This window comes from Xiphophorus hellerii, chromosome 20 (genome assembly GCF_003331165.1).
Source record: "Xiphophorus hellerii strain 12219 chromosome 20, Xiphophorus_hellerii-4.1, whole genome shotgun sequence".
NCBI classification, from domain to species: Eukaryota; Metazoa; Chordata; class Actinopteri; order Cyprinodontiformes; family Poeciliidae; genus Xiphophorus; species Xiphophorus hellerii.
In genome coordinates, this window is record NC_045691.1 from 10,114,444 (window position 1) to 10,136,357 (window position 21,914).

General features: G+C 35.4%; 1 protein-coding gene across 2 annotated transcripts in view; it reads right to left on the bottom strand.

Annotated features, from left to right (window-relative positions):
• Nucleotides 1-1,041: 1,041 nt before the first annotated feature.
• cdh22 (cadherin 22) overlaps nucleotides 1,042-21,914 on the bottom strand; it is a 160,610-nt gene continuing 139,737 nt past the window's right edge. For both annotated transcript variants that reach the window (XM_032550378.1, XM_032550377.1), the window contains 4 exons: nucleotides 14,685-14,802; nucleotides 10,640-10,789; nucleotides 10,207-10,308; nucleotides 1,042-2,826 (listed from right to left, as the gene is read on the bottom strand). In XM_032550378.1, the coding sequence (XP_032406269.1) occupies nucleotides 2,297-2,826; nucleotides 10,207-10,308; nucleotides 10,640-10,789; nucleotides 14,685-14,802 (900 nt within the window). In that variant the 3' untranslated portion in view covers nucleotides 1,042-2,296. The remainder of the gene's footprint in view (nucleotides 2,827-10,206; nucleotides 10,309-10,639; nucleotides 10,790-14,684; nucleotides 14,803-21,914) is intronic.

A 21,914-nucleotide genomic window follows, 5' to 3' on the forward strand; every position in this document is an offset into this window, starting at 1 on the left:
CACACACAAAACAAAAAAGGCATTGAAAAAGCACACGTGGGGTCAGTGCCACCCACTGGGACTGCGCACAGGGTAAACAGCTTGGAGGATTCAATGGACCAAGTCTCTTAGGACTGCAGGAGGGATTAATGGGGTCATTCTGAAAGAAAACTTGTTAGAGGTTGCCAAAGATATTACTGGAGCTTTTCCATAGGAATATTATTAAACATATATTCAAAGTTATAATGAAATGGTATATTCACAGCAAAATTTTATATTCAGGAGTTAGAAAGACAAAATCCAGGCCTAAAGTGCAATTCATAATGAATGGCAGAATTTAAACTAATCTCACGATTAATCCAAAGTGACTGTTAATGTGTGATTAAAACAAATATGAATTGTATTAATTTCACTTCAAACTATGCAATTTTTTTGTTTTCTGTCTCAATAAATCCAAATAAAATCATACATACATCAAGTTTCTAATTATAACTTCACATAAATGGGGAAATAATTCAGTAGTACAAATACATACTCTGTAGTAAAATGGTTGCTAAAATGTACTTCTTTAAAACGTAGAAAGTATATTGTTTTATGAATTGCTATTAAGTTAGAATAATAAACAAGAATAATAACAATTCAACTGCAACAATGTTAAATGAAGATGTTTCTCTTAGAAAAAATTAAAGGATAAATGTTCTGCTGTTTTTTTTCCAACAAAACAGTTTACTTGAAGAAGAGTATTATCAGGTGAACATGAATCCCATTTACTGTCTTACAGGCCATTTTAAAATCAGATGAAATTAACTTTGTATGCTTTGGCATTCTCTAGTGACTTTGACAATTACAGTGGTTTGGCAGAAGACAGTCATGAGGGAGATGCGCTGAGTAGAAATTCTTTGTTTGGCTGGATCCTCTCATATGGTGTGTTTGTTTCAACCTAAAACTACTCTTTCTATCTATCCCCGGTGTAAATAAAAACAAGCTCTGCAAATATTCATAATTCAGGAAATGTCTTCAGAAAACAATTCACACACAACAACTGTTAACACGGGGGCTCTATTCACTTTATCACTGGCGTCTCATTTAATGAGCAATTTACAGTCAATACACCACTGCACACATTTTGGTTTACAAAAAAGTTAAATATTTATTGGTCTTTTTCTTTTTTATAATTTTTCCATACATTTGCAATTTAAGGTAAACATGGAATAACTTGGGATAAAAGGTTGATGTGATCCAATCTGATCATGTGTTACCACAACCTCCCCAAGCCCAATGAAAACAACCCAACAATTAATAAAATAAAATAAAACACTTTGATTATAAAATGGAATCAACATATTTTACACACTCACACAAAAAATATGAAATAACTTCTGGCTGTTTTTGTCACAAAGTTGACCACCAACCAGCTTCATAAAACAGTCATTTGTTTTTATTTTTTTGTGAAACCCTGCAGCAGTTTGTGCCTTGTTGCCCCACAAATGGCTGCAGAGAAAGTAGGAAAAAGACACTGTTAACACACAATTGTCCTCACTTTCTCACCTTCAAAATTTATCTTTTAATAAACCACAAAAAAATATGTTTGTTTTTTTTTGTTTTTTTTTCCAGGCTGAAAGATCCAGACTGCATTCTTTCTGTTTTGTATTTCTCTTCAGTGGGTTATTGTACAAAACTTATCAAAGAAAATAAAACATTTTTCCAGTGTGTAATTTTTAGATGGCCCACTTATTACTTCGGTACTTGTGTTTTGTGTAATGATCTGGCACTGCTGCTCTTTCTTCTCCTTTAGTGAAATCATTCTCCAATAATTTGTATTCAACACTAAGAGTTACCATCGTATGAATAAATAAATAAATAAAAATAAATAAATATACGAATATTCCTTTTTTTAAATATGTCATTCAAACAGTGCACTTCCATATTACTAAGTTTTACCCAAGTAATAATGATTCTCGTCACTCTCAGTGTCATATAGAAGCTTTAACTAAAGAGAAGCATGTTGGCTGCAGAAAATAATCCCTTTACAAACAAACAAAAAAAAATGACTAAATAGCACTTTTTATGCCTCCATTTTTTTTAGCCTAAAAATATTTCAAGAAAAATCACAACAAAAGTTTAAAATCAATGTCGTCTCAGAGCTCAAAGTCTACATTTGAGAATTTCCAAAGTGAGATGAAGAGGTTGCACTCTGACTGAAATGAGCACACAAGGTTAGCTCTGATGATTTTAGTAGAGTGCCAGGAGGGTGAGGAGACAGAAAAAACGAGGGAAAAGGAGTGTTTAACTGTCTCTCTGTAGATAAGAAACTGTGCTAGGATGCTTCCTCCTCAGTCTTTCCTGGAGCGTAGTAGCCTGCCAGTTGCCTAAAGCGTGGCCCCCAGTCGCTGAGGTAGGAGAAATCCAGCTCAGATGTGGTGGACAGTGTGTGGATTGAACTGAGTGAAAGCGCAGGTGAACTGGTGCCCTCAAAGGCGTATGTCTGGAATGAGTCATATGGTGGCACTGACAAATCAGCATCAGCCTGCTCCACCTTCTTTCGTATGTAGCCTTTGAAAAGGGAGAAGTCTGTTGCTGCTGCCATAGCTCCGTCCACCCCACCTCCCACTCTGTTTGCCTGTATCCACTGAGGCAACGAGCGGATGTCCGGTCCAGAGTCACAGCTTTTGGCCTCTGGGAAGTCATAGAGGTTTCTCAGTGCGCTCATGTCATATGCCTGAGTGTCCTGCTCCCCTCCGCCTTCGTCATTGTATTTGATGACGTTATCTCTCATGTCCTCCTCGTCCTCTGCCATCCTTTGGCCTTTCCTGTGGCGTTTAAGGGTGAGGATCAGCAAGACAAGAACTGAAGATGGTAGAAAGCAAAAGAAGATACTGCTTTATTAAAGCTTTGAAATTATATATTTACAGATATAAAATCTTTAAAATACTTTCAATAGTAGAAAAACATAAAAAAATGATGCAGGGTTACGCTGAACTCATTTTAAAAGCTTAATGTACAAGATATTGACAGTGATATGCTCTGTAAAATATGAATCCGTGTTAGTTTAAAAAGCTAAAACATTAGAATATAAGTACTCATCATTTTCTCAAAAATGTAAACTCCAATGATAACAACTTGTGATGCAAAAAATATGACAAAATGTGTTTATCAAATTTTCTCCTTGGATGATAGTTTTGAAACTATTTAAAGTTTGTACCTATTCTTTCTATAACTTTGATTTATTCTACCTGAACGTAATGTATGATCAAGTTTTCCATTTCAAATACATGAGCATTGATTTTTCACATCTTTGATAGCCTTACAAAAAATCAGCTACAAAAAGCCCTAATGGTGCCCGATACCACATCAATACTCATTCAAGTCTAATAAAATCAAGATGCTTGGGTTTTAAACTTGGAAATGTAAGCATTCAGCAAAAGAGACAATATGTCAGAGACATACGTTCGAGCAAAAGAAAAAGATGGATTAGGACACAAAAAAGCTTCAAAAGAGAACTAAGGCTTAATGTCTGTTGCTGAAGATAAAGAACTTTATTTTCTGATTATTTTGATTGATGCATAAAAAATAAATTTTTTGATTAGATATCTACACTTACAGTGCCTTGAAAAAGTATTTGTCCTCACACAAATTCCTTATTTCTTGGCTTTTTTGTCAGTTAAACCATGATAAATATCAAACATAACTTAATATCTGACAAAGATAAATACAAAATGTGGTTTGATGATCATTTAATTTATAATTACATAATTAATTTATAATTAAATTGCCCCTAACACCATATACTGATTGAACATCGCTTGGTGGTAACAACTTCTATCAAGTTCTTGTGATATTTTTCAATGAACTGAGATATTTTGACCCAAGCCATTTTGAAGAACAGCTTTTTATAAGGCAAATTTGTGGCAATACTGTCATTTATTACACAACAAGAAGAGCAGAGTGAGAAGAGGAAGACATGCAGCAAATGGGCCAGGGCCAGGAATTGAGACAGTTGTGTTGAGGACAGTAGCCTCTGAGTATGATGCAACTGTTCTACCACTGAGTCATGTGGTACAGTAGAGAAAAACTACTTTAATTCAGCCACAATAGAGGATATTTGCTTTGGATCTTTAATCCTGCAAAGGTAAGGTGTAAAACCAAAGTCTGGACAGAGAACAGAATTCATGGTTCCATAAATCACAGGAAATCCTGCAGGTTCTGAAGAGACGAAGGAAAACTAGACCAGCACAATCCCACCAACATGTTCATCTGTTTCTGGTATTCTATTTGGTCTTGGCAGTACAAAGAATATTTCAGAAATGTTTGGCTCATCATGATGGTCTTTAGGAAACATTACATGGGCATTTGTGTTTATCTTAGATTGCAGTGGTTTTCACTATGGATCTCTACAGTTATGTTTTTTTTTTTGCCTTTTCTTTTTCTTACTACTAATTGACTTCAAATTCAGATTATCTTTATTTTCATTCAACAAAACAACACTGACTGATTCTCTGACCTTAAATGTCTTCTCCCAACATGTTATCTGACCACAAAACAACGATAAGCAAACACAAACAAATTAATAAAATAAACAAATTAAAAAATGTTGAAATATATATATATATATATATATATATATATATATATATATATATATATATATATATATATTTCATCTCATTTTTAGTTTTAAGTTGAAAAAAACTCACTCTTACCCTATAAAATAGTATTGTGGGTGGACAACATCAGTGTTACTAGCACAGTCAGATATATCAGGAGGTTGTGTGTTTTTATTCTCCTCTGCATTATACAGTTTGAAATATGCCTGTAATATTTTACAGCCCAGTACTTTCAGAATATTAAACAGTACTAAAAATATACAAACCTATAAGTGTCTCTCATATCTACTGGTGTCGAAAAAGCACCACCACTTTAGAAGTCAAGTCTGGTTTTAGTTCAGCGATGTCCCACAAATCCATGTAAAGCAGACAAACATTCCAGGAGCACACTTGCAAATGTAAATAATCTGCCATGCTTCCTTCAAAACCAACATTAAGCAGGAAGATACAGAAGAAAAAGAGACAAAAAGATGCTTAACAAGAAAAAAACAGTGCTGTGCTCTAAATTGGTTGACTAAGAGCTATGTTATCGAGTAAATGCATTTACAATTGCTTCATTCAGTCCTTTTTTATAGAAATTACTAAGCACAATAAGCTTCAAATGGGTCCTACACTGTCTTTATTGAAACATATCGACATAGTATGTTAAATGGAGATTGCTCTTAAACAGCACTGATGAACAAATGGTGACAAATGCATTCAAATAAAAACTATCCAATTAATATCTTATGATTTGAGTGCCACTAAAAATTATACATACCCATTATTGAGGGAACCTGACTTAATGTCGAGTTTTGATTGTTGATTCTATGTTGCATTGTGTTTCTGTGTTTGATATGATGTAAAGCACTTTGAAATGCCTTGCTGCTGAAATGTGCTATACAAATAAAATTTGATTTGATTTGATTTTGATTAGGGTAAATAAAAAAAGGAGAAACCCCATTTGAATTTACAACAATGATCGCTAATAGATAGTTGACTTTAGATAGCTTGGTAGTAAAAATAAAACTCTAAACCCCTTTCACTTAGCACCATTGACATGCTGTCAAGTAAATTATTGAAATGATGCAATGGTCATTTTGAGTAACATATCTTTAACATTATTTTACATATTTCACTGTAATTTAAAACAATATTTATCATAGGCAATAAGTCAATTACATGAACTGTTTACAAATAGATCACAGTTTTGTTGCGGTTTCACAAATAATTGTCAAACTGAAAGAAAATTGAGAGCTACTACAAAACTATTGCAGAATTTTAGACTTGATACAATTCAGAGTTCAATTCAAGTAGGAAAAATAAAAGTAAATTAACTTGTAATCCATATCAGTTTTTGATATTGTTTATGAATTTGTAATTTGTGCAGACATATCACAATAATCTTCGGCAGCTTATATAGATCCAAACAAATATTCATTGTTACTTAAGAGTGTTTTCTAGTTCTAAAATATAATTTAGAAAATTAGACATCTTAGTCTGTCAGCTTATTTTATAGCTAAGAGTCAGCTATTTGCTGTGACACCACAAAACCACCAATGCAATGTGTAACTTTTCCTAAATTAAACTGGCACAGAGAGAAGCTGCTTAAAAAAAAAAAACACAAGCAGAGAGTTATTTAGATTTAGTTAAAAGTAGACCCCATGAATCTTTAAGAACAGTTAACAGCGTGCCAAAATCAACAAGCTATCAGAAATTTAAAAAAGAGGATTTTCTGTTATAGTGGGGGTTGTTGGTTTGCCTGTCACAACAGTCAAAATATGACTACATTCTTTTATTGCCACACTAGGTATTGTCATTGGTCCTTCATGAAGTGTGTACATGTAAATCACACATAACACAGTTAACTACATTTTGTATGCATAGAAAGCACCCTATGGGCAGATGGTTTCTTTTAAAATGGTCTCTGATTGAACTATTCTCCTCTTAACAAAGGGCAAATAATACAAAAAAAGCTTTAAAATAATTTCCATTGTGTCCTTTCTCTATTATCTGTAACTGTCTGAATTTATTGCATGTGTCCTGAAAGTAAGACTAAAATATATCCCTTTGCAACTGTAAATCTCTTGCCAGAGTAAGACGCTCTTTATGATCTACAATGGATTTTATATGGAATCTATGACTGATAACGTTGTTCTCCACTCACATTGTTTTGCTGGGCATCATTGGGGAAGCAGCATTTGTTATCATTGTCTTATTCTTCTCTTCAATGAATGGAGCAAATTAATTGCCGTGAGGCCTAAAAAAAATCAGTTTTCTTTTTTTTTGTATTTTGCAGTGCATACTTCCATGCATACTAAACAAGCACTAAGACAGAAATCCACCCTATTGAGAGAAGTGAAAGAGAGAGAAAAATGCCCCAGTCTGAGCTCTTTTCTTGTATCAGATTTATAAATTTTGTTAAAGAATCTGTGGTGATATGGGACAGTCTAAAAAAAAGACAAAAACCTGTCAGACCTGTCACTCACTTTTAGGTGTGCAGATGCCTGGATGGTGAAACTCTGCAAGCCTATTTACCTTGACAATTAGCACACCTTTGAAAATGTCAATAAACACCATGTACAGAATTTACTCTTGCTGGAAGCTCATGTACCTGTGTTTAGCCGTCTCCTATACATACAAAGCTGATACCCATGTGTACAGATGTTGTGATAAGTGTTCCTGACAAGACAGTTAATTTCCCCTTGGGCTGCGCTGGTTGCCCTCACGCGGGAGTTCATCACAAGCAGATGGGAGGTAATTGGAATGGATGCAAGCAGATGCTGCGACGCAATGAAATGGATTCATCACATCAGGCCTATATAAGAGCTGATGGAGGGACTGTTTGTTTGTACGGTAATTAGGCAGAAATTTGTTTTCATTTTTCTCATCATCCTGCAATTGATGCAATAGAGGTAGTCCAGCCTCCAGAGTAAGAGAGTGTTGGCCAGTTGATTAGTCATTGTGTGCACAGCAAGAGACCATGCATGCATGTGTGCAAGAAAAAAAACAATGTGAAAACAATAATAGACCATAAAATAAATAGATTGCATTGCTGTTAAGAGGGTTTTGATGAGGGCTGCATGCTCAAGCAGTTTGCAGTTTGACACATGAGGTACAGTAACTAAGTAACTAGAAAAGTGTTGGAGGTTATTTTTGAGATAATAAGATTAGGCTACTGTTAGATAGTCAGCTAAACAAGTTGTTCAATGCTTTGATAAGAAAAAAAAGTATTATGTTAGGTATTTCTATTTTCTACTATCATGGTGGCTAGAAGTTGACAGAAAATTTATTAACTCTTGTAACAGGAATGAATATGGATACATTTCAGTATAAAAACAAAACACATATTGCCTGATTTTCTAAAGGTTTGCGTGTAGATTTGCATTAGCAAAATGATGCAGGCGTAATAATCTAGCATGTTTGCCTTCATGAATGTGTAAAACAGATGTTGACCATCTGAAATCGCAAAATACTCTGAGGATTAGCAAATATTACCACCTGTGGTGTGATTTATTAAACTTGAACCAGATTGCCCGATGCTGTTTATGCATCTATATCTAGCACATTTGAAAACCAGGTGTAAACTGCCACAAACAAATGTCCATGGTCATTTGCCAATCAGAAGGCATAGATGCAATGACAAAAGACAATGCTTGTCAAATATTTAGAATATTTAAAGAATGTAAAATATAAATCCTAAAAAAATGTTTAAAAATAGCCTTCAGCAATGTCAATTATGAACTACAGGATTACCAAATAATTCCAGTGTACCATTACTTTATGGCAGCACACTGCTATATCTTGATACTCTGCAGAATAGTGTGTATATAGTCTGCTGCATATTCCACAAATTGTGCAGACAAAGGATGTCTGTGTGGGACAAATGAATACAGCCAGACTGCAGACAATGTTTATGCACTTAAGCCAAAACAAAACAAATACCACGATTAGATTTAACAAATTAAATGCCACCAGAGACCGGAAAACCATTACAGAGCCAAAGAAATACTGAAAATAAAGCAAATTCTAGGCGTGCCGTGGTGGCGGAGGGGTTAGCGTGACCCACATTCAGAGGCAACGTAGCCTCGACGCGGCTGTCGCGGGTTCGACTCCCGGACCCGACGACGTTTACCGCATGTCTTCCCCCCTCTCCTTCCCCCTTTCCTGTCAGCCTACTTTGAAAAAGGGACACTAGAGCCCACAAAAAGACCCCTTGCGGGGCGATAAAAAAATAAAATAAAACAAATACAAAAGAAATGTCCCATGCGCAAGAAAAATGTCCCGTCCCCCCTCCTTCATCTCTGAAACTTCCTTTACAGTATTATATGAGATAGATTCATGTTATAATACATCATTCTGTGCAATCTGCACCACTTTTCAACATGCAATCATTTGCACATGAAATCTTTGGAGATTGTGTACATCTTAATGCACCCATAGTGTACATGTTTTGTTACCAAGTACAGCATAAAAATCATCTGTTCTTTCACAAAGTCTTGCTCTTTCCTAGGGTGAAGTATTAGTTTTCACCTTATGCTGATGATGAGCTCCATGTTTTGCACAACACTAAAACCATGACTCATTGGAGAGAGTTTTTATGCCCATAAGGTTGCTTCAGATTTGCAGATAACAGATTTGTTGAGGCTTTAAAACCGTAATGAATAAGTGACGCTCTGCTTTTCAAGTTCACTGTTTTATTAATGGATACACTTTTAATAGCATTCATTAGAAAAGCTCTTAAATGAAAAGAGAACAATGTAAGTCATAGTTAAAGAAACATCATGTCACGTCATCCATCATTCACTTTCTGCACTGTATAAACTTTGTAGAGTCACAAAGCAGAGACAGAACACTCTGACATTATTGTTGCTTCTTGCTGTCAGTAAAGAGTGCAATGCAAAGACTTACAGTAGATGTGGGGGCCAGTAAGAGGCTAACTCATAAATTTTTGAAATATTTCAATATCAGCCAGCTTTGGTATTTGAGAGTGTAAGCATGTATATTACCATACTGGTCTATATATAAAAATCTAAACTTGTCTGGAGAGATTTGACTATTTAAAGCTTCCCATGCAGAGGGACACAAGTGCTGAGGCAGCACTTTGCCTGTTTTTGCTCTCTAACCTTCCTGCACTTCACTTTCATCCATTCTATTTCTGCCTGTGTTCCATGGATCAAAGTGGCTTCATATCAATCATAAAACCAGGTAGAATTTGCACTCCCCCGTTAAACAAAAGCCTCTTTGTCATAAAAAAGCAGATACAAAATGTCTGACATGAACATGATGGTAAGATCAAAAGTGTATTGTATTTTGATGTCATGAATCTCAGTATTTCTGCCAGTGCCTGCGCTAATATACTGGTAAAATATGGATACCTTTTAAAAATAATCAACTCATTAAAATGCACTTGGCCACATGATTTTTGAGAAAAAGACTTTAAACCTCAGACTTTTCAACAGAACATCCTGGGCTTCAGTTATAATTTCTGTTGGGTCAACTGAAGTTGACCTCTGGTGTTACCCCAAAAAAGGCAAAACTAATGAATTCAAAACACAATACTTTTATAAGGATCTCTTTATTTATATATCTCTCAGACTAATTTAAATTTAGTAATTATCCATGAGGACATTTATCTGCTTACCTATTAGTATGAGCATGCAGACCAGTAGTGCTATAAGCGCCCCAGGGCTAAGAGCTGCACTCATTACATAGGCTGTTGCATTGCAGGTCTGGATGGCTCCCTCTGCATTTAGAGAGAAAGAGAAAAAATAAGCATTTGCTGGAACATATTTGACACTGGTGTTAAGTCAATTAAATGGACAGCCACTAACTTTTCAAAAGCAAAAACATTCCTTTCACCATGTCCATATTTACAGATTTGAAACCTGTGTAAGAGGCCATTTGTTGGCAGATTTTATTGATGTGTTGTTTTGCTTTCCATAAATATAGACTCAGAAGAAATGTTTGCTAAGCAAAACAATGACACGTTGACCTTTTCATTGCACCACTGCTGCTGCCAAGGGTGACAGTGATGTTAATGTTAGTAATGGTGCTACCCCCGCAGTGGCTCTCACCTGTGTCGCAGCCACAAACATGGATGGTCAGGGTGCCCGTTGAGCTGAGGGAGGGAGGTCCGCTGTCAACAACAAGAATGGGCAGGAAGTACACATTCTGTTCATGGCGGTTAAAGCTTGACTTCTGGGTACGGATGCCAGCTGTGTTGTCTTGATGTGGGATGCGATTTAGTCAGGGGTGTGTCGAGGTCAGACAGATAAGATAAAGCAGAGAATTACACATGAGTCACTGTATGTTAGAAGAACCTCTCATGCTCATCCCAGTGAGTCATTTTCTTTTCTGTTGTAAACTTAAAACTTTTGAATATAGATGATAGCTTAATAGTGTTTAGCAAATAGACACACAGTACTTACATATGTGCAGCAGTGATTGTAATAAGAAAAACTTTTTGAATAATTTCTAAATCATCTTACAGCACATTTCTATCACTTTAACCAATCTAAAAGAAATAAAAAATCCCAATCCAGACCTAGATCAGTTAAATATTTCCATGATATTGTGTGGTGCTGGTTGACATGTAGATAGGTGTAAGATGCCTACACATATCTACAGTCTAAATTCACTTTTAGAGAATTTAGACTGTCTAAGAGTGACACTTGGGGGAAATTTTGTTTTTAAATTTTCCTAGCCTTTCTCCTCAATGTGCATGATTGCAAGATAAACTTTATTATTTCACTGAATATAAGTTTGGATAAGTTTAGCATAGGAATTTCACAATAGTAATCTGATATTTGACAACGACCTATATACCTGCCTTAATTAAATGGCATGTTCTTTTTCCTTTTCCATTTGGAAGATTGGCTTTTGAAATTGTATCAAATCATATATGTAGGGAAAAATAAAATACATAAAAGAGTTCTTACTTCCTGCATAATTTTATCAACCTAAAAAGTGATTTCATAAAAAGTATTTTTTTTTTTGCTTGTTTGTTTTTCTAAGACAAAGCCAATACCATTTTTTAAAAAAACATTTCAAGGCTTCATCAAGGCTGCCAAAAACTGAGGAGGGTACCAGATCATGAATACATTAGCTAAATAAAAAGCAGAATAGAAATTGAAAGTGACCACTACTGTTTGCAATTAAACTTTACAGGTGTGTGTATATGAGGACTCTGCATGATCCTTAGATAAATCCAACACAATATAAAAAATGAGGCTTTGAAAGAAAGAGTCATGGTGAGTCACGGAAAGATTCGTTTAGAGGATAGAAAGTAATCCGTCTCCCAGAACATTTATCAGTGTTTCTTGTCACCCAGGAACTTCTCTGGCACATGCAGAGCAAATTTTATATCAATTTATGTTCAGAGGTTTGTCCTTTTGACTTTCACACAACATTATGTTTTATAGATCTCTAACTTAAAAATAAGACAAGTGAATATATTGAAAGCGACCTTTCTATAACCACTTTTAAAATATAAAGTTTCTTTATCAGTTGAAATTAATGATAAATTTCAACTGAACAAAAATAACTAATCCACAAAACTACCAAATCACTTTACAAAGCTTTATCACTAAAACTTTTTTAACCTTGTATCATTAGATTTCATAATATTTTTATCCAAGCATGACACATGATGTTCACACATATCTAGAAAGAAATGGCTGGCAGTGCATCATATAGCAGAAAACTTTATACGGTGAGATTAGGGGTTTCCTCTACGGACTGGCAGCAAGACTTCAAAGAGTTTAGCAACATGGGAAAAATGCCTTGTCATCATTGTCTGTCAAGGCCTGGAGACAGAACGCAATGTGAGGGCATGAAGAGCAAGAGACGAAGTGACAGATTGAAAGTGACAGTTTGACAAATGTGTCCATGAAAAAAGACACTAGAGTGGAAAAAAAGAGAGGTAGGCGGATTTAAAGTATGTGTGGTGCTTTGTTTGCCTTAACCACTTTATATGTTTACACAATACTGCTGGCTGGTTTCATCACAGATAGCATGTATATGAATGTTCGTTTTTGTATGCAAATGTATTTGGTGGTATGTACAAATGGAATAGTTTATATGTTATGATTACTCTACTCTTATCTAGTTATTTACATGCACTCTAACCTCAAAAACAAATTAAAACAGGCATTAAACTGACTTTAAAAAGTGTATTTTGGTGGTTACTTTATTGTGTTTCATGTACTTATTTACAAAAAAAAGAGAGTTTAGGGAGTCAAAAAGAAAAATACTTTTTTACTTATTCATTGCTCATCCAAATAGCATATGCATAACCAGTAGAATATGTGCACATGTCCTGAATAGAGGCATGAGTTATGCACCTTTCCATTCAAATGCACATGGATGGTTCAGCAGGAGACCCTTCTGCCTTGACACAGTGACATTTCCCTGGCTTGGAATGCTCCCCTGACATTTTCCTGGTGTCAGATCAATCTTGATTTACCCAGATGTCACATTTACTTAGATACACATCCCTAAATGAAGGCTCTGCAAGCGTGCATGCAAAAACACTGACAAGTATGAAAAAAGTAATTTTCCTGACAAAGCAAACTTATTGCCAGGGTGCACACTGAATTTTTTATCCCTTTTTCTAGGAACACGTCAATGCTAACTGTAATACAATTGCCATGGCAACTGAAAAAACATAATCTGCTTAAAAAAATTGTTTCTAAAATAAATCTCTTGTATTTAAAAAAATATGTACTCAAGCAGTGCTCAGCTTTATGCCATAAGACCATTTTTTTTATTTTGTTGTCCAAGTATACTAAAGTTTAATTTATCCAGTAATATCACTTCATAAAAAGTAAAAAAGAATCAAATAAATAGTAATTACCAATGATATTTGTCATGAAAGTAACGTCCATCTCCCAAAGCGCTATCTAGTTTCTGTGTTAATCCCAGCTATTATTATGAGCTACAGCTATAAAGTCAGTGCTTTCACCTGGATCTTGTATTTATGTTCAAGACTTTTATTTTAAAGTAAGACAGGAAATAGTTATCTGGTTGTATGATAGAGTCAGCCTTTAAGTATAGAGTGACAATTTCCGGCAGGAATTTTGGTAGTTGGCAAAGAAAAGAAAGTTATAAATTGATAGACAATAGGAATGATTTGCAAGCACTGTGAAAATACTGCAACTGATGAGATGTTAGCTTCTAATGATGATGGAATCTGCTTAATAGTATCAGATTGGCTAGGATGACCATATCGTGATTTAAAAAAAAAATTATAAAGGACAATAGGCCACATCTTAAAACATTTCTAATAATTTGTAACATATCTGTATCAGTCTGATGAGTAAAACTGGGCCGTTATAAACAACCACTGTTTATTTCCATCTTATTGCCCTTTGTGTATGTGTTTCAGGGGAAGAGCGAGTTGACTATGTAGTATCTGTTTGGTCATGTGACAGTGACAGAAATATGGCTCGGGGTGTTTAACTGGAGCAAAAAAGCAATGGATGTGATGTGGAATGCACAGTGTGGAATGCATTGGAAAATACACAGTGTAAAATATACATATGACATTGGAAGAACTTGGTAGATATCGCCATAGCAGAAGTATTGATATTGGATGTTGCATCAGTCCAAATTTTCTTATCAGCACATCCTTGATAATTGCTCTTCTCAGAAATAATAGCTCTCCTTTCAAATCAACCTGGACAAAAAGATTATTCTTAATTCCCCCAAACCAACCCAAAAAAGCCTTGCAAATTGCATCAAATTTGACTCTGTTGCAAATCCCACATCCTGCGCTGTTTTTCCTTTTATCGTAGAAATAATGACGAGTTTTAGAAATATGTTAAGGGTTACCTTTTGGTGTTTATTTGAATGATGTATCAAGGTTGTAATCCAATTTTAACATTTCCATTACTTTTGGACAAATTTGGAGGTCTTACTTTTTTATGACATCCACCCAGATCCAGAACATTTCTCTCTTTTAGTTTGACTGACAATGTACACATTTTGAATGGCTCCGCTCACACCAAATATGCCCCTAACTTCCTCAAAGAATATTTTTTACTATTAAAGGTTTGACACCTCATTATGATGACAGTTGTAGTTTTTAAAAAATAAGTGAGACGATATTGTCCATCTTACCTTTGACATCCCACAAGGTGAAGTGACGACTGCTGGCAGCCTCTGATGGTAGTGTGAAGAAAAAACGATGTCCAGCTTGTGGTTCATCTCTATCCACTACGCTGATGGTGTGAATTAACTAAGGGCAGAGAAGCAGCAAGGAACAAAAATAAGAGGACAAGAAAGAAAGGTTAGATTTTCTACTCAGATCTTGTCAATGGGAACAAAGAAAGGCATTTAAAATCACTTTGCGTTTCAAATGCCTTTTTCACCAGGGAGGGAACGAGGTGGCATGAGATGCAACAGACCGAAAAGGCTTGCTGTGAAATAGTAGTTCAAAAGGGCCATAGTCACAAAGAGATTAAAACTTCTTTTGCCTGAGAATTGACACAGCATTATGAAAAATGCCCTAGTGTTGGAAAGTATCAAACAATGCAGTTGTGAAAAAAAGGACACATCCTCTGTGGGATTGGCACAATTGCTCTAAGAAAAATAGAAGTCATGATCAAGATAAGCAGAACAGGAAAAATGCACCAAGGCTATTGGTGGGTGTAATGCAATAATACTGATTCACATAAAAAATAAAAAAAAAAATGATGTAATTTTGAGAGCTTCATGAGGAAACAATGAGATGAGGTAGGATTCAAAGCAAGCTGAATAGACATCAAACATCCCCTGGAGATGTTTACCCCTTAGCGCACAGCATTCAGGGACAATTCGTCTTCCTCTCAAACTATTACTCTGCAGCCAGAATCAAACCTCAAGCTGATCAATTTTATTTTCGCACCACATTGGTCTGCTTTGTTTTCTTTCCCACCACATTATATATAAAACCGCAGTTTTAATATTTTGATTTCTTTCATTTAATGCATACTTATTGCAATCCAGATTATCTGAATAATATACAAGATTACTGACATTTAACCAATAATTACCCAAATGATCTATTTTCTAAAGGACATTTCTATGTAAAGTAAGAGGAAAAACAAATGTATATTTTTGCTTAGTTTATTAATTGCACTAGTCAAACATTTCCCTGTGGTTGGATAATACTTACAAATAATGCCAATGTTCTTCCATCTCCTCTACCTATTTAGTTTTTATACCAGTTTTGTTCTGTTCAAGGTCGTTGTGGTGGGGGGACGAAGCCTATCAAAGCAATTACATGGACAATGAATAAAAGCCACTCCATACAAGAAAACAAAACAAAACCAACTAAATATAACCATAAATGTATCCTTCTAAATAGCAGTCATGTTCTTGACAACAGAGATGTTGAAGCATCTAATTAACCATTGACCTCATTCCTCCAACAAACCATTAGCCGCTAACACTAATGTTGACATCTGATATGATGCTTCCTCCGCGCTCTAAATTAAAAGGCTATTTCACAGTAATTTAAACAGGTCTGGACTGTATTTTATTATCTCTACGGCAGTTAATAATAAAAGACTCAAAGTCTGAACCAGATAATCTTACATTGAAAATGAAGACTCTGAAATGAGACTCTTATTCTATTTGTGAAATCACATTGAAATGCTATTTGGAAGAATAAATGTGAAGTCTACTGCAATAAGAAATCAATCAGTTAATCAAGTTTATTGCACATTTCACTAGCAAGGCAGTTCAAAGTGCTTTACATTATAAAACACAAAAATACAAAGTCATAAAAACTGCCATTCAATTATTGAGAAAACCAGTAACAAACATAACATTTTGATGAGTGCCATCATCAAAATCATTGATGCACATCAAATATGTTGGTCAATGTTCCATTTATTATTGTTCAAAAGCATCTTTAAATTAATGGATTTGTAATCCTCATTTAAAGGAATAGAAGTTTATTCCAGATTTCTGGTACATAGAAGCTGAATGCTGCTGGTCTGCAAGGTTGATACAAAAACAGCAGATCTTTAATATATTGTGGTGCCAAATCGTTCAGTGACTTAGCACTGAACGACTTAGCACAAGTCGTTAGTCTGACAGTTAGACAGACTAACTGTCAGACTGTTAGTTCTCAGAGTGAACTAACAGTCACTGTCAGACACTAAAACAAAAAAAGTTTTTTTGTGGTGTTTTTTTCTTACTTCCAGCCTCCTGGGCCCCAATCCCTCAGGCACCAGTCAGGAAGCAGCATCAGGTTGAGCAAGAGGGACCAACAAACAATGACGCACCTTCACCCCATTTGCCACAGATGCTGCTCCACCACCCCCAGCATCATTCACATGCCTACTCCACACAGAGACGGCAGCATTCCTGGTGCCAACACCTAAACACTCACCCACCACCCCCAACTTCAAGGTTCACTCTCATTACGCAACATATTTAATTACTGGAGATCGGATCAATACAAATTAATTCTGTTAGTTTTTCTTACAAGCATATATTCTCTGTATAAAATCAGTTTCATCACAATTGTTTAAAATAACTTTTATATTTAAACTCATTGGCATTGGTTTCTTGGTGATGCTTAGAAGTGCCAGAAGCATGTGGGATTTTGTCATTTCCATTATGAACTTTTGTGATGTTACCAAACAGTCACAGTGATAGGCAGACTGTTATATGCTCTCATCCAAACTTCATGGCCAGTTAAGCAGTCTCAAAGTGCATGCAGATAGGTGTGATAAACCCATGTGGAGCATGGGGGATTTTATATTGCTACGCCAATTTAAAGTTTGATTGATTTGAGAAGAGATGTACTATGTTTTCTTTTACTTTTATTTTATTAAAGCAGAACTAAGAGAAGGAGGGAACAATATGATATTCTCATTATGAAACCTCTTGTCAAATCTCAAACAAATAAGTTATTAAATAAAAAATAATAAAAATCTAACAGAAATCCTGGAAACAGATTTCTATAACTGAGTTTCCCAAATCGGTTATTTGGAAAACTACTGCTAAGTTCTGACAACACATTTAACTTTTTTTTATTGCAAAATTTATGACCTTCATTATGGTCATCAAAGTCATTGATTTTTCTTCAACTGAACTTCAGTGCATTCTCCTTTAATTATAGTTCTGATGTGTCACGGTAAAAGCAGGTATTTTCAGACCTAAATCCTTTATTGCTTCTCTATATGTGAACTGACTCCTAAACAATCAAATTCTTAACTACGGCCATTCTGAAGCCCAAAATGTCCTTTAATGGTATGGTTACGATCCTGTTTATGTTTATGTGAAAGCCACCTTTGTGCCTTGCACACCACTAAATTATGAGAACGAATGTAGCCTAGGTATTACTGGGTCTGAGCTGATTACAGTCACACTTCCAGGACACAGTTGTACCTTTACAATAAATGGCTTCTGAGCGCTAACACTGCATCACAGACACACAACAGGCTTAGTCATACCCATGGCTCAAGGAGGCTATTTGGGATAATGTGGCTTAGTTTGTAATTACAAATTCTGCGGCATGACTTCATGGTAAATGATACGGCGTCTTAATGGTGCACTGCGAAGAAGCATGTGATGCATTCAAGAAATGCACAGACACCTGCATCCTCGGCTACAATTAAAAAAGCTGTGTCCCCTGCTGTTATTAGCTGTTAGAGGCATTCACTGTGACTCTTTGATGATGGACCGGACAACCATTCTGGATGTTTCCAGAATGGACACATTACCAGTCTATCCCTGGTAATCAGAACATTTCAAATCTGGGAGCTATTCCAACTGACTGTAATTTATACAGTGTGATAGCTTCCATTTGTACTGTAGAGTTTCAATATAACAGGAAAATCCAAACACATTTAATATTTTCCATCTGTAAACATATATTCTGTTCTATGAACATAAAGGAGATAGTATCTTGTTTACCACCAGATTGTGCACCACAGAATTGACCATTTTACTAAGTTTGTTACTTTAACTTTAACATCCTGAAAGCACCTCCAACATTGTTAAATACTACAATGCTTATTCTATATGTTGAAATGGGTGTCAAAATAGAGAGGCTTTAACTTTATTGGTTTCTACTGCTGTTATGATTTTATTGTCAAGTTCTGTTAGGTTTAATTTACTGTGCGATCCCCACTTGAACAGGATAGGTCTCTACTGTGAAACATAACTGAATTTCACTCAAGGAGTCTTCATTTTGGTTAGTCCATCTTAATTTTCATAATTTTTTGTAGTCCAACCACATAGGCTGAAAAACATCAAAACAAACAGAAACACATCTATTACAATCTGAAATTAACAAGATAAATACACTGTGAAATTAACAAGATAAATTTCCACCCCTTTAAACCATTTAATCCTAAAGTATAATAAATAGCAAATGTTTTATAATAAAATTCAACGCCAATAAATAAATTAGCATATTTAACAACATTTAATTTCATAATCAAACATCCTAACCAACATTTTTTTTTCACTTTCTACTTCAACCAATAAACACCAAGTGTATTGTCTTGTCTTTTTTTCTTTTTTCTTTTCTATAATATTAACTCTCAAACAATCAATCCAAGTCCATGTTTATCAGCAACAGTATTGTAAGCTTACCGGCTGTCCCTTAACAGTTTTTTAGAAACTTTTGCACAGTTTCAGTTTACGTGCTACCAGGATTGTTTGCTTTCATGCTGTGGCACTTCAAAACCAGGAGTGCCAGGTCAGTCACCCCTTAAGTACCTACACTCTGATTGGTAGGAGAATGAATCCACCTGGCAGAGAAGAAAGATGCAGCAGAGGGGTTTGGCAGAGGGGAGTGGCTTGCTGGCAGTTTGTCAGAACATTTATAATTACTCATTTATCAACCATACTCATATTGCTAACATGGAAAAGGAGGAATAACTTTCTTATTTGTTATTTTAAAGCCACTGGGGCATTTTGGCAAATCACACATCAAATTGCTCTTGATTAAAGTTGCTTTTCCCCATGTTTTTCTGACCTGAGTGCAGGTCAAACACAGGGCGTTGGCAGGAATTATCAATAAATTGCATATTTGCATAAACCGCATAAAGGCTTACTGCTTTTTTGTTTATTGATGTTGTATTTTACAACATTCATCTTACTGGCAGTAGTCACCAAGGTTTCCCTGTCTTATTTGACATTATCTGTTATCTTACTCATTGACTTCACACATCTTGCAACCTTGTTTCTATCCATTTCTTTTATTGGGTTAACTAAATTTATGTACCACAAAATATAGTTACAGCTCAGGTTTAGTGTTGACATCCATCTACATTCACCTTAACCATCATTACTGAGATAAGTCATTCCTTACTTAATTAAATACCACCATCCATTTACAAATACTTTAAACTTTAGGGCGATAACCCATTCACCGTCACTGCTAATTATGCCATACTTTGTTGGACCAGAAATACGAGAAATAAATCCAATCATTATGTAAAATGAGTCTCTGCACAAAATGAGTTGTGCATGTGTGGAATGTTACTTCAGCAGGTGCTGTTTTGTCCCAGATTTCTGCCCTTTAACTGGAGAAAACCTAGATAATTTTGATTCTTCTCCAGCTGACAGTCCTTGATTGTGTGAACAGCAGAAAACAAAATTGGCAGAGACATGAATGCAAAGGCAAGATGAATAAAAATGTTATGTTTTTTTATGATTTAGAAGCTTTCCCGGAGAGAGAAGAGAAGATGTACAACAGTCACTATAAATAATTATTGAAAAGTTATGTAAAGAAAAAAAAACCCTAGGTACAAATATTCAGAGAAATATGCCTTGATTAACATTCTCACATTCATTGATACCAATAGCGTAAAAGAGAAAAAGAATACCTTTTCTCAAGCGGAATTGAACCCCAGTGTCTCACCTGAGAGGTGAGACACTTTGCTAAGGGGGAAATTAAATTAGGCACCTCTCAGAGCTGACCTCTGCTATACAGTATCAGGTTAGGTGCTACAGTAACATTCCTGTAAGAATCCCGTTGGCTTTAAAATAGTGCAACTCAAAGAATGTCCTTGTTAAGTCATATGAGCGATGTGCGGGCTGAAATTTCAGAGATATACTGACTGTGCCAAAAAACAGTAATGTTCAAAGATATATTAATCCGGGAATGATAAAACATCTAATCATGGTGTGATCACCCACTTCTGAGTTAGATTTCTGCAGAGTATATGCTCTCCATCATCTCCCCCAGAAAAGGACATGCCAGATCTGACACTTTCCCTTAGGCCAGGTCTCAGCAAAACCAGAGGGCAAACTCAGGATTTGCTTAAACAATCCTCCTTACCAAGCAAGGTTGGTTCACAGAGTAAGTTGTGAAGTACGTTGACTGAGGATAACTGGCTATCTGGCTTTCTGAAACTGAAAACCCAAGATATGCACATAGTTACTCCAAAATTTAATAAGGGTCTTCACTGATCCTGCTTTCAGAACAAGGGCCCCTGGAGTAATTGCTATCTGCTTTTTCCCTTTATCTCTTTTTTTAATGTAGTCTATCTGAGCTGGTCCAAATGATGGTTATAAAACCAAGAGTTTAAAGAAAAAAAGGTTTATAAGAAGTTTGCAATACCACATTTGTCACTTAGTTAAATAACATCAATAGACTGTAGTTGTACTGGTTTCACAGTTAACAGACTGTAAATCAAATTGTCCAAACCAAACATTAGATCAACAAAAGAAGGATCAACAAAACAAACCATGGAGATCTTAGTGGAAAAAAGAGAAACCTAAAATGACAAAGTAATTATTTAAAAGGACAGCAAGGTTTGTTGTGTGAAAGAAATTAATCTTCAACACATTAGGTGTTTGAATATTCATCCAAGAGTTGTTTGTGTATGTGCACTCAAGCAAAAATGACAAACAAAAAAACGTAAAGTAGAATATACTACATGTCTACTCATCCACAAAAATGTCTGAAAAATACAGTAGAGTGGGCTGTGAAAAATGCAAAACCTAGAATTGATCTTTTTTTCACAGCGGCCTTTGAAGCCCTGTCATTGGCATGTATTGTTTTTTAGTTTAAAAGTAACAGAATAATGAGCAAGGCTAAAAGAAAAAAAACGTGTAAGCAAAAAAGTTAGCAACTAAGAGGAAATCTACGTTTTTTAAGAAAAATATGAACACCGATTGAGTTGTTGCAAGAGAACCATGATCTGCTCTCTGTTACGTGCCCTCAGCGGGGGACTCTAAGGGAGCGTCGCAGAGTGAGTGAAAACTGAGCGCTGAGACAGAGAAAAACGAGCACGAAGGAAAGTGACTGTGTGGGAGTTTATCGAGTGCCAACTGAAGCTCCCTCTAGCAAAAATCACCTAATTAGATTTCTATCTCGCTATACCCTTTCTTGACCCC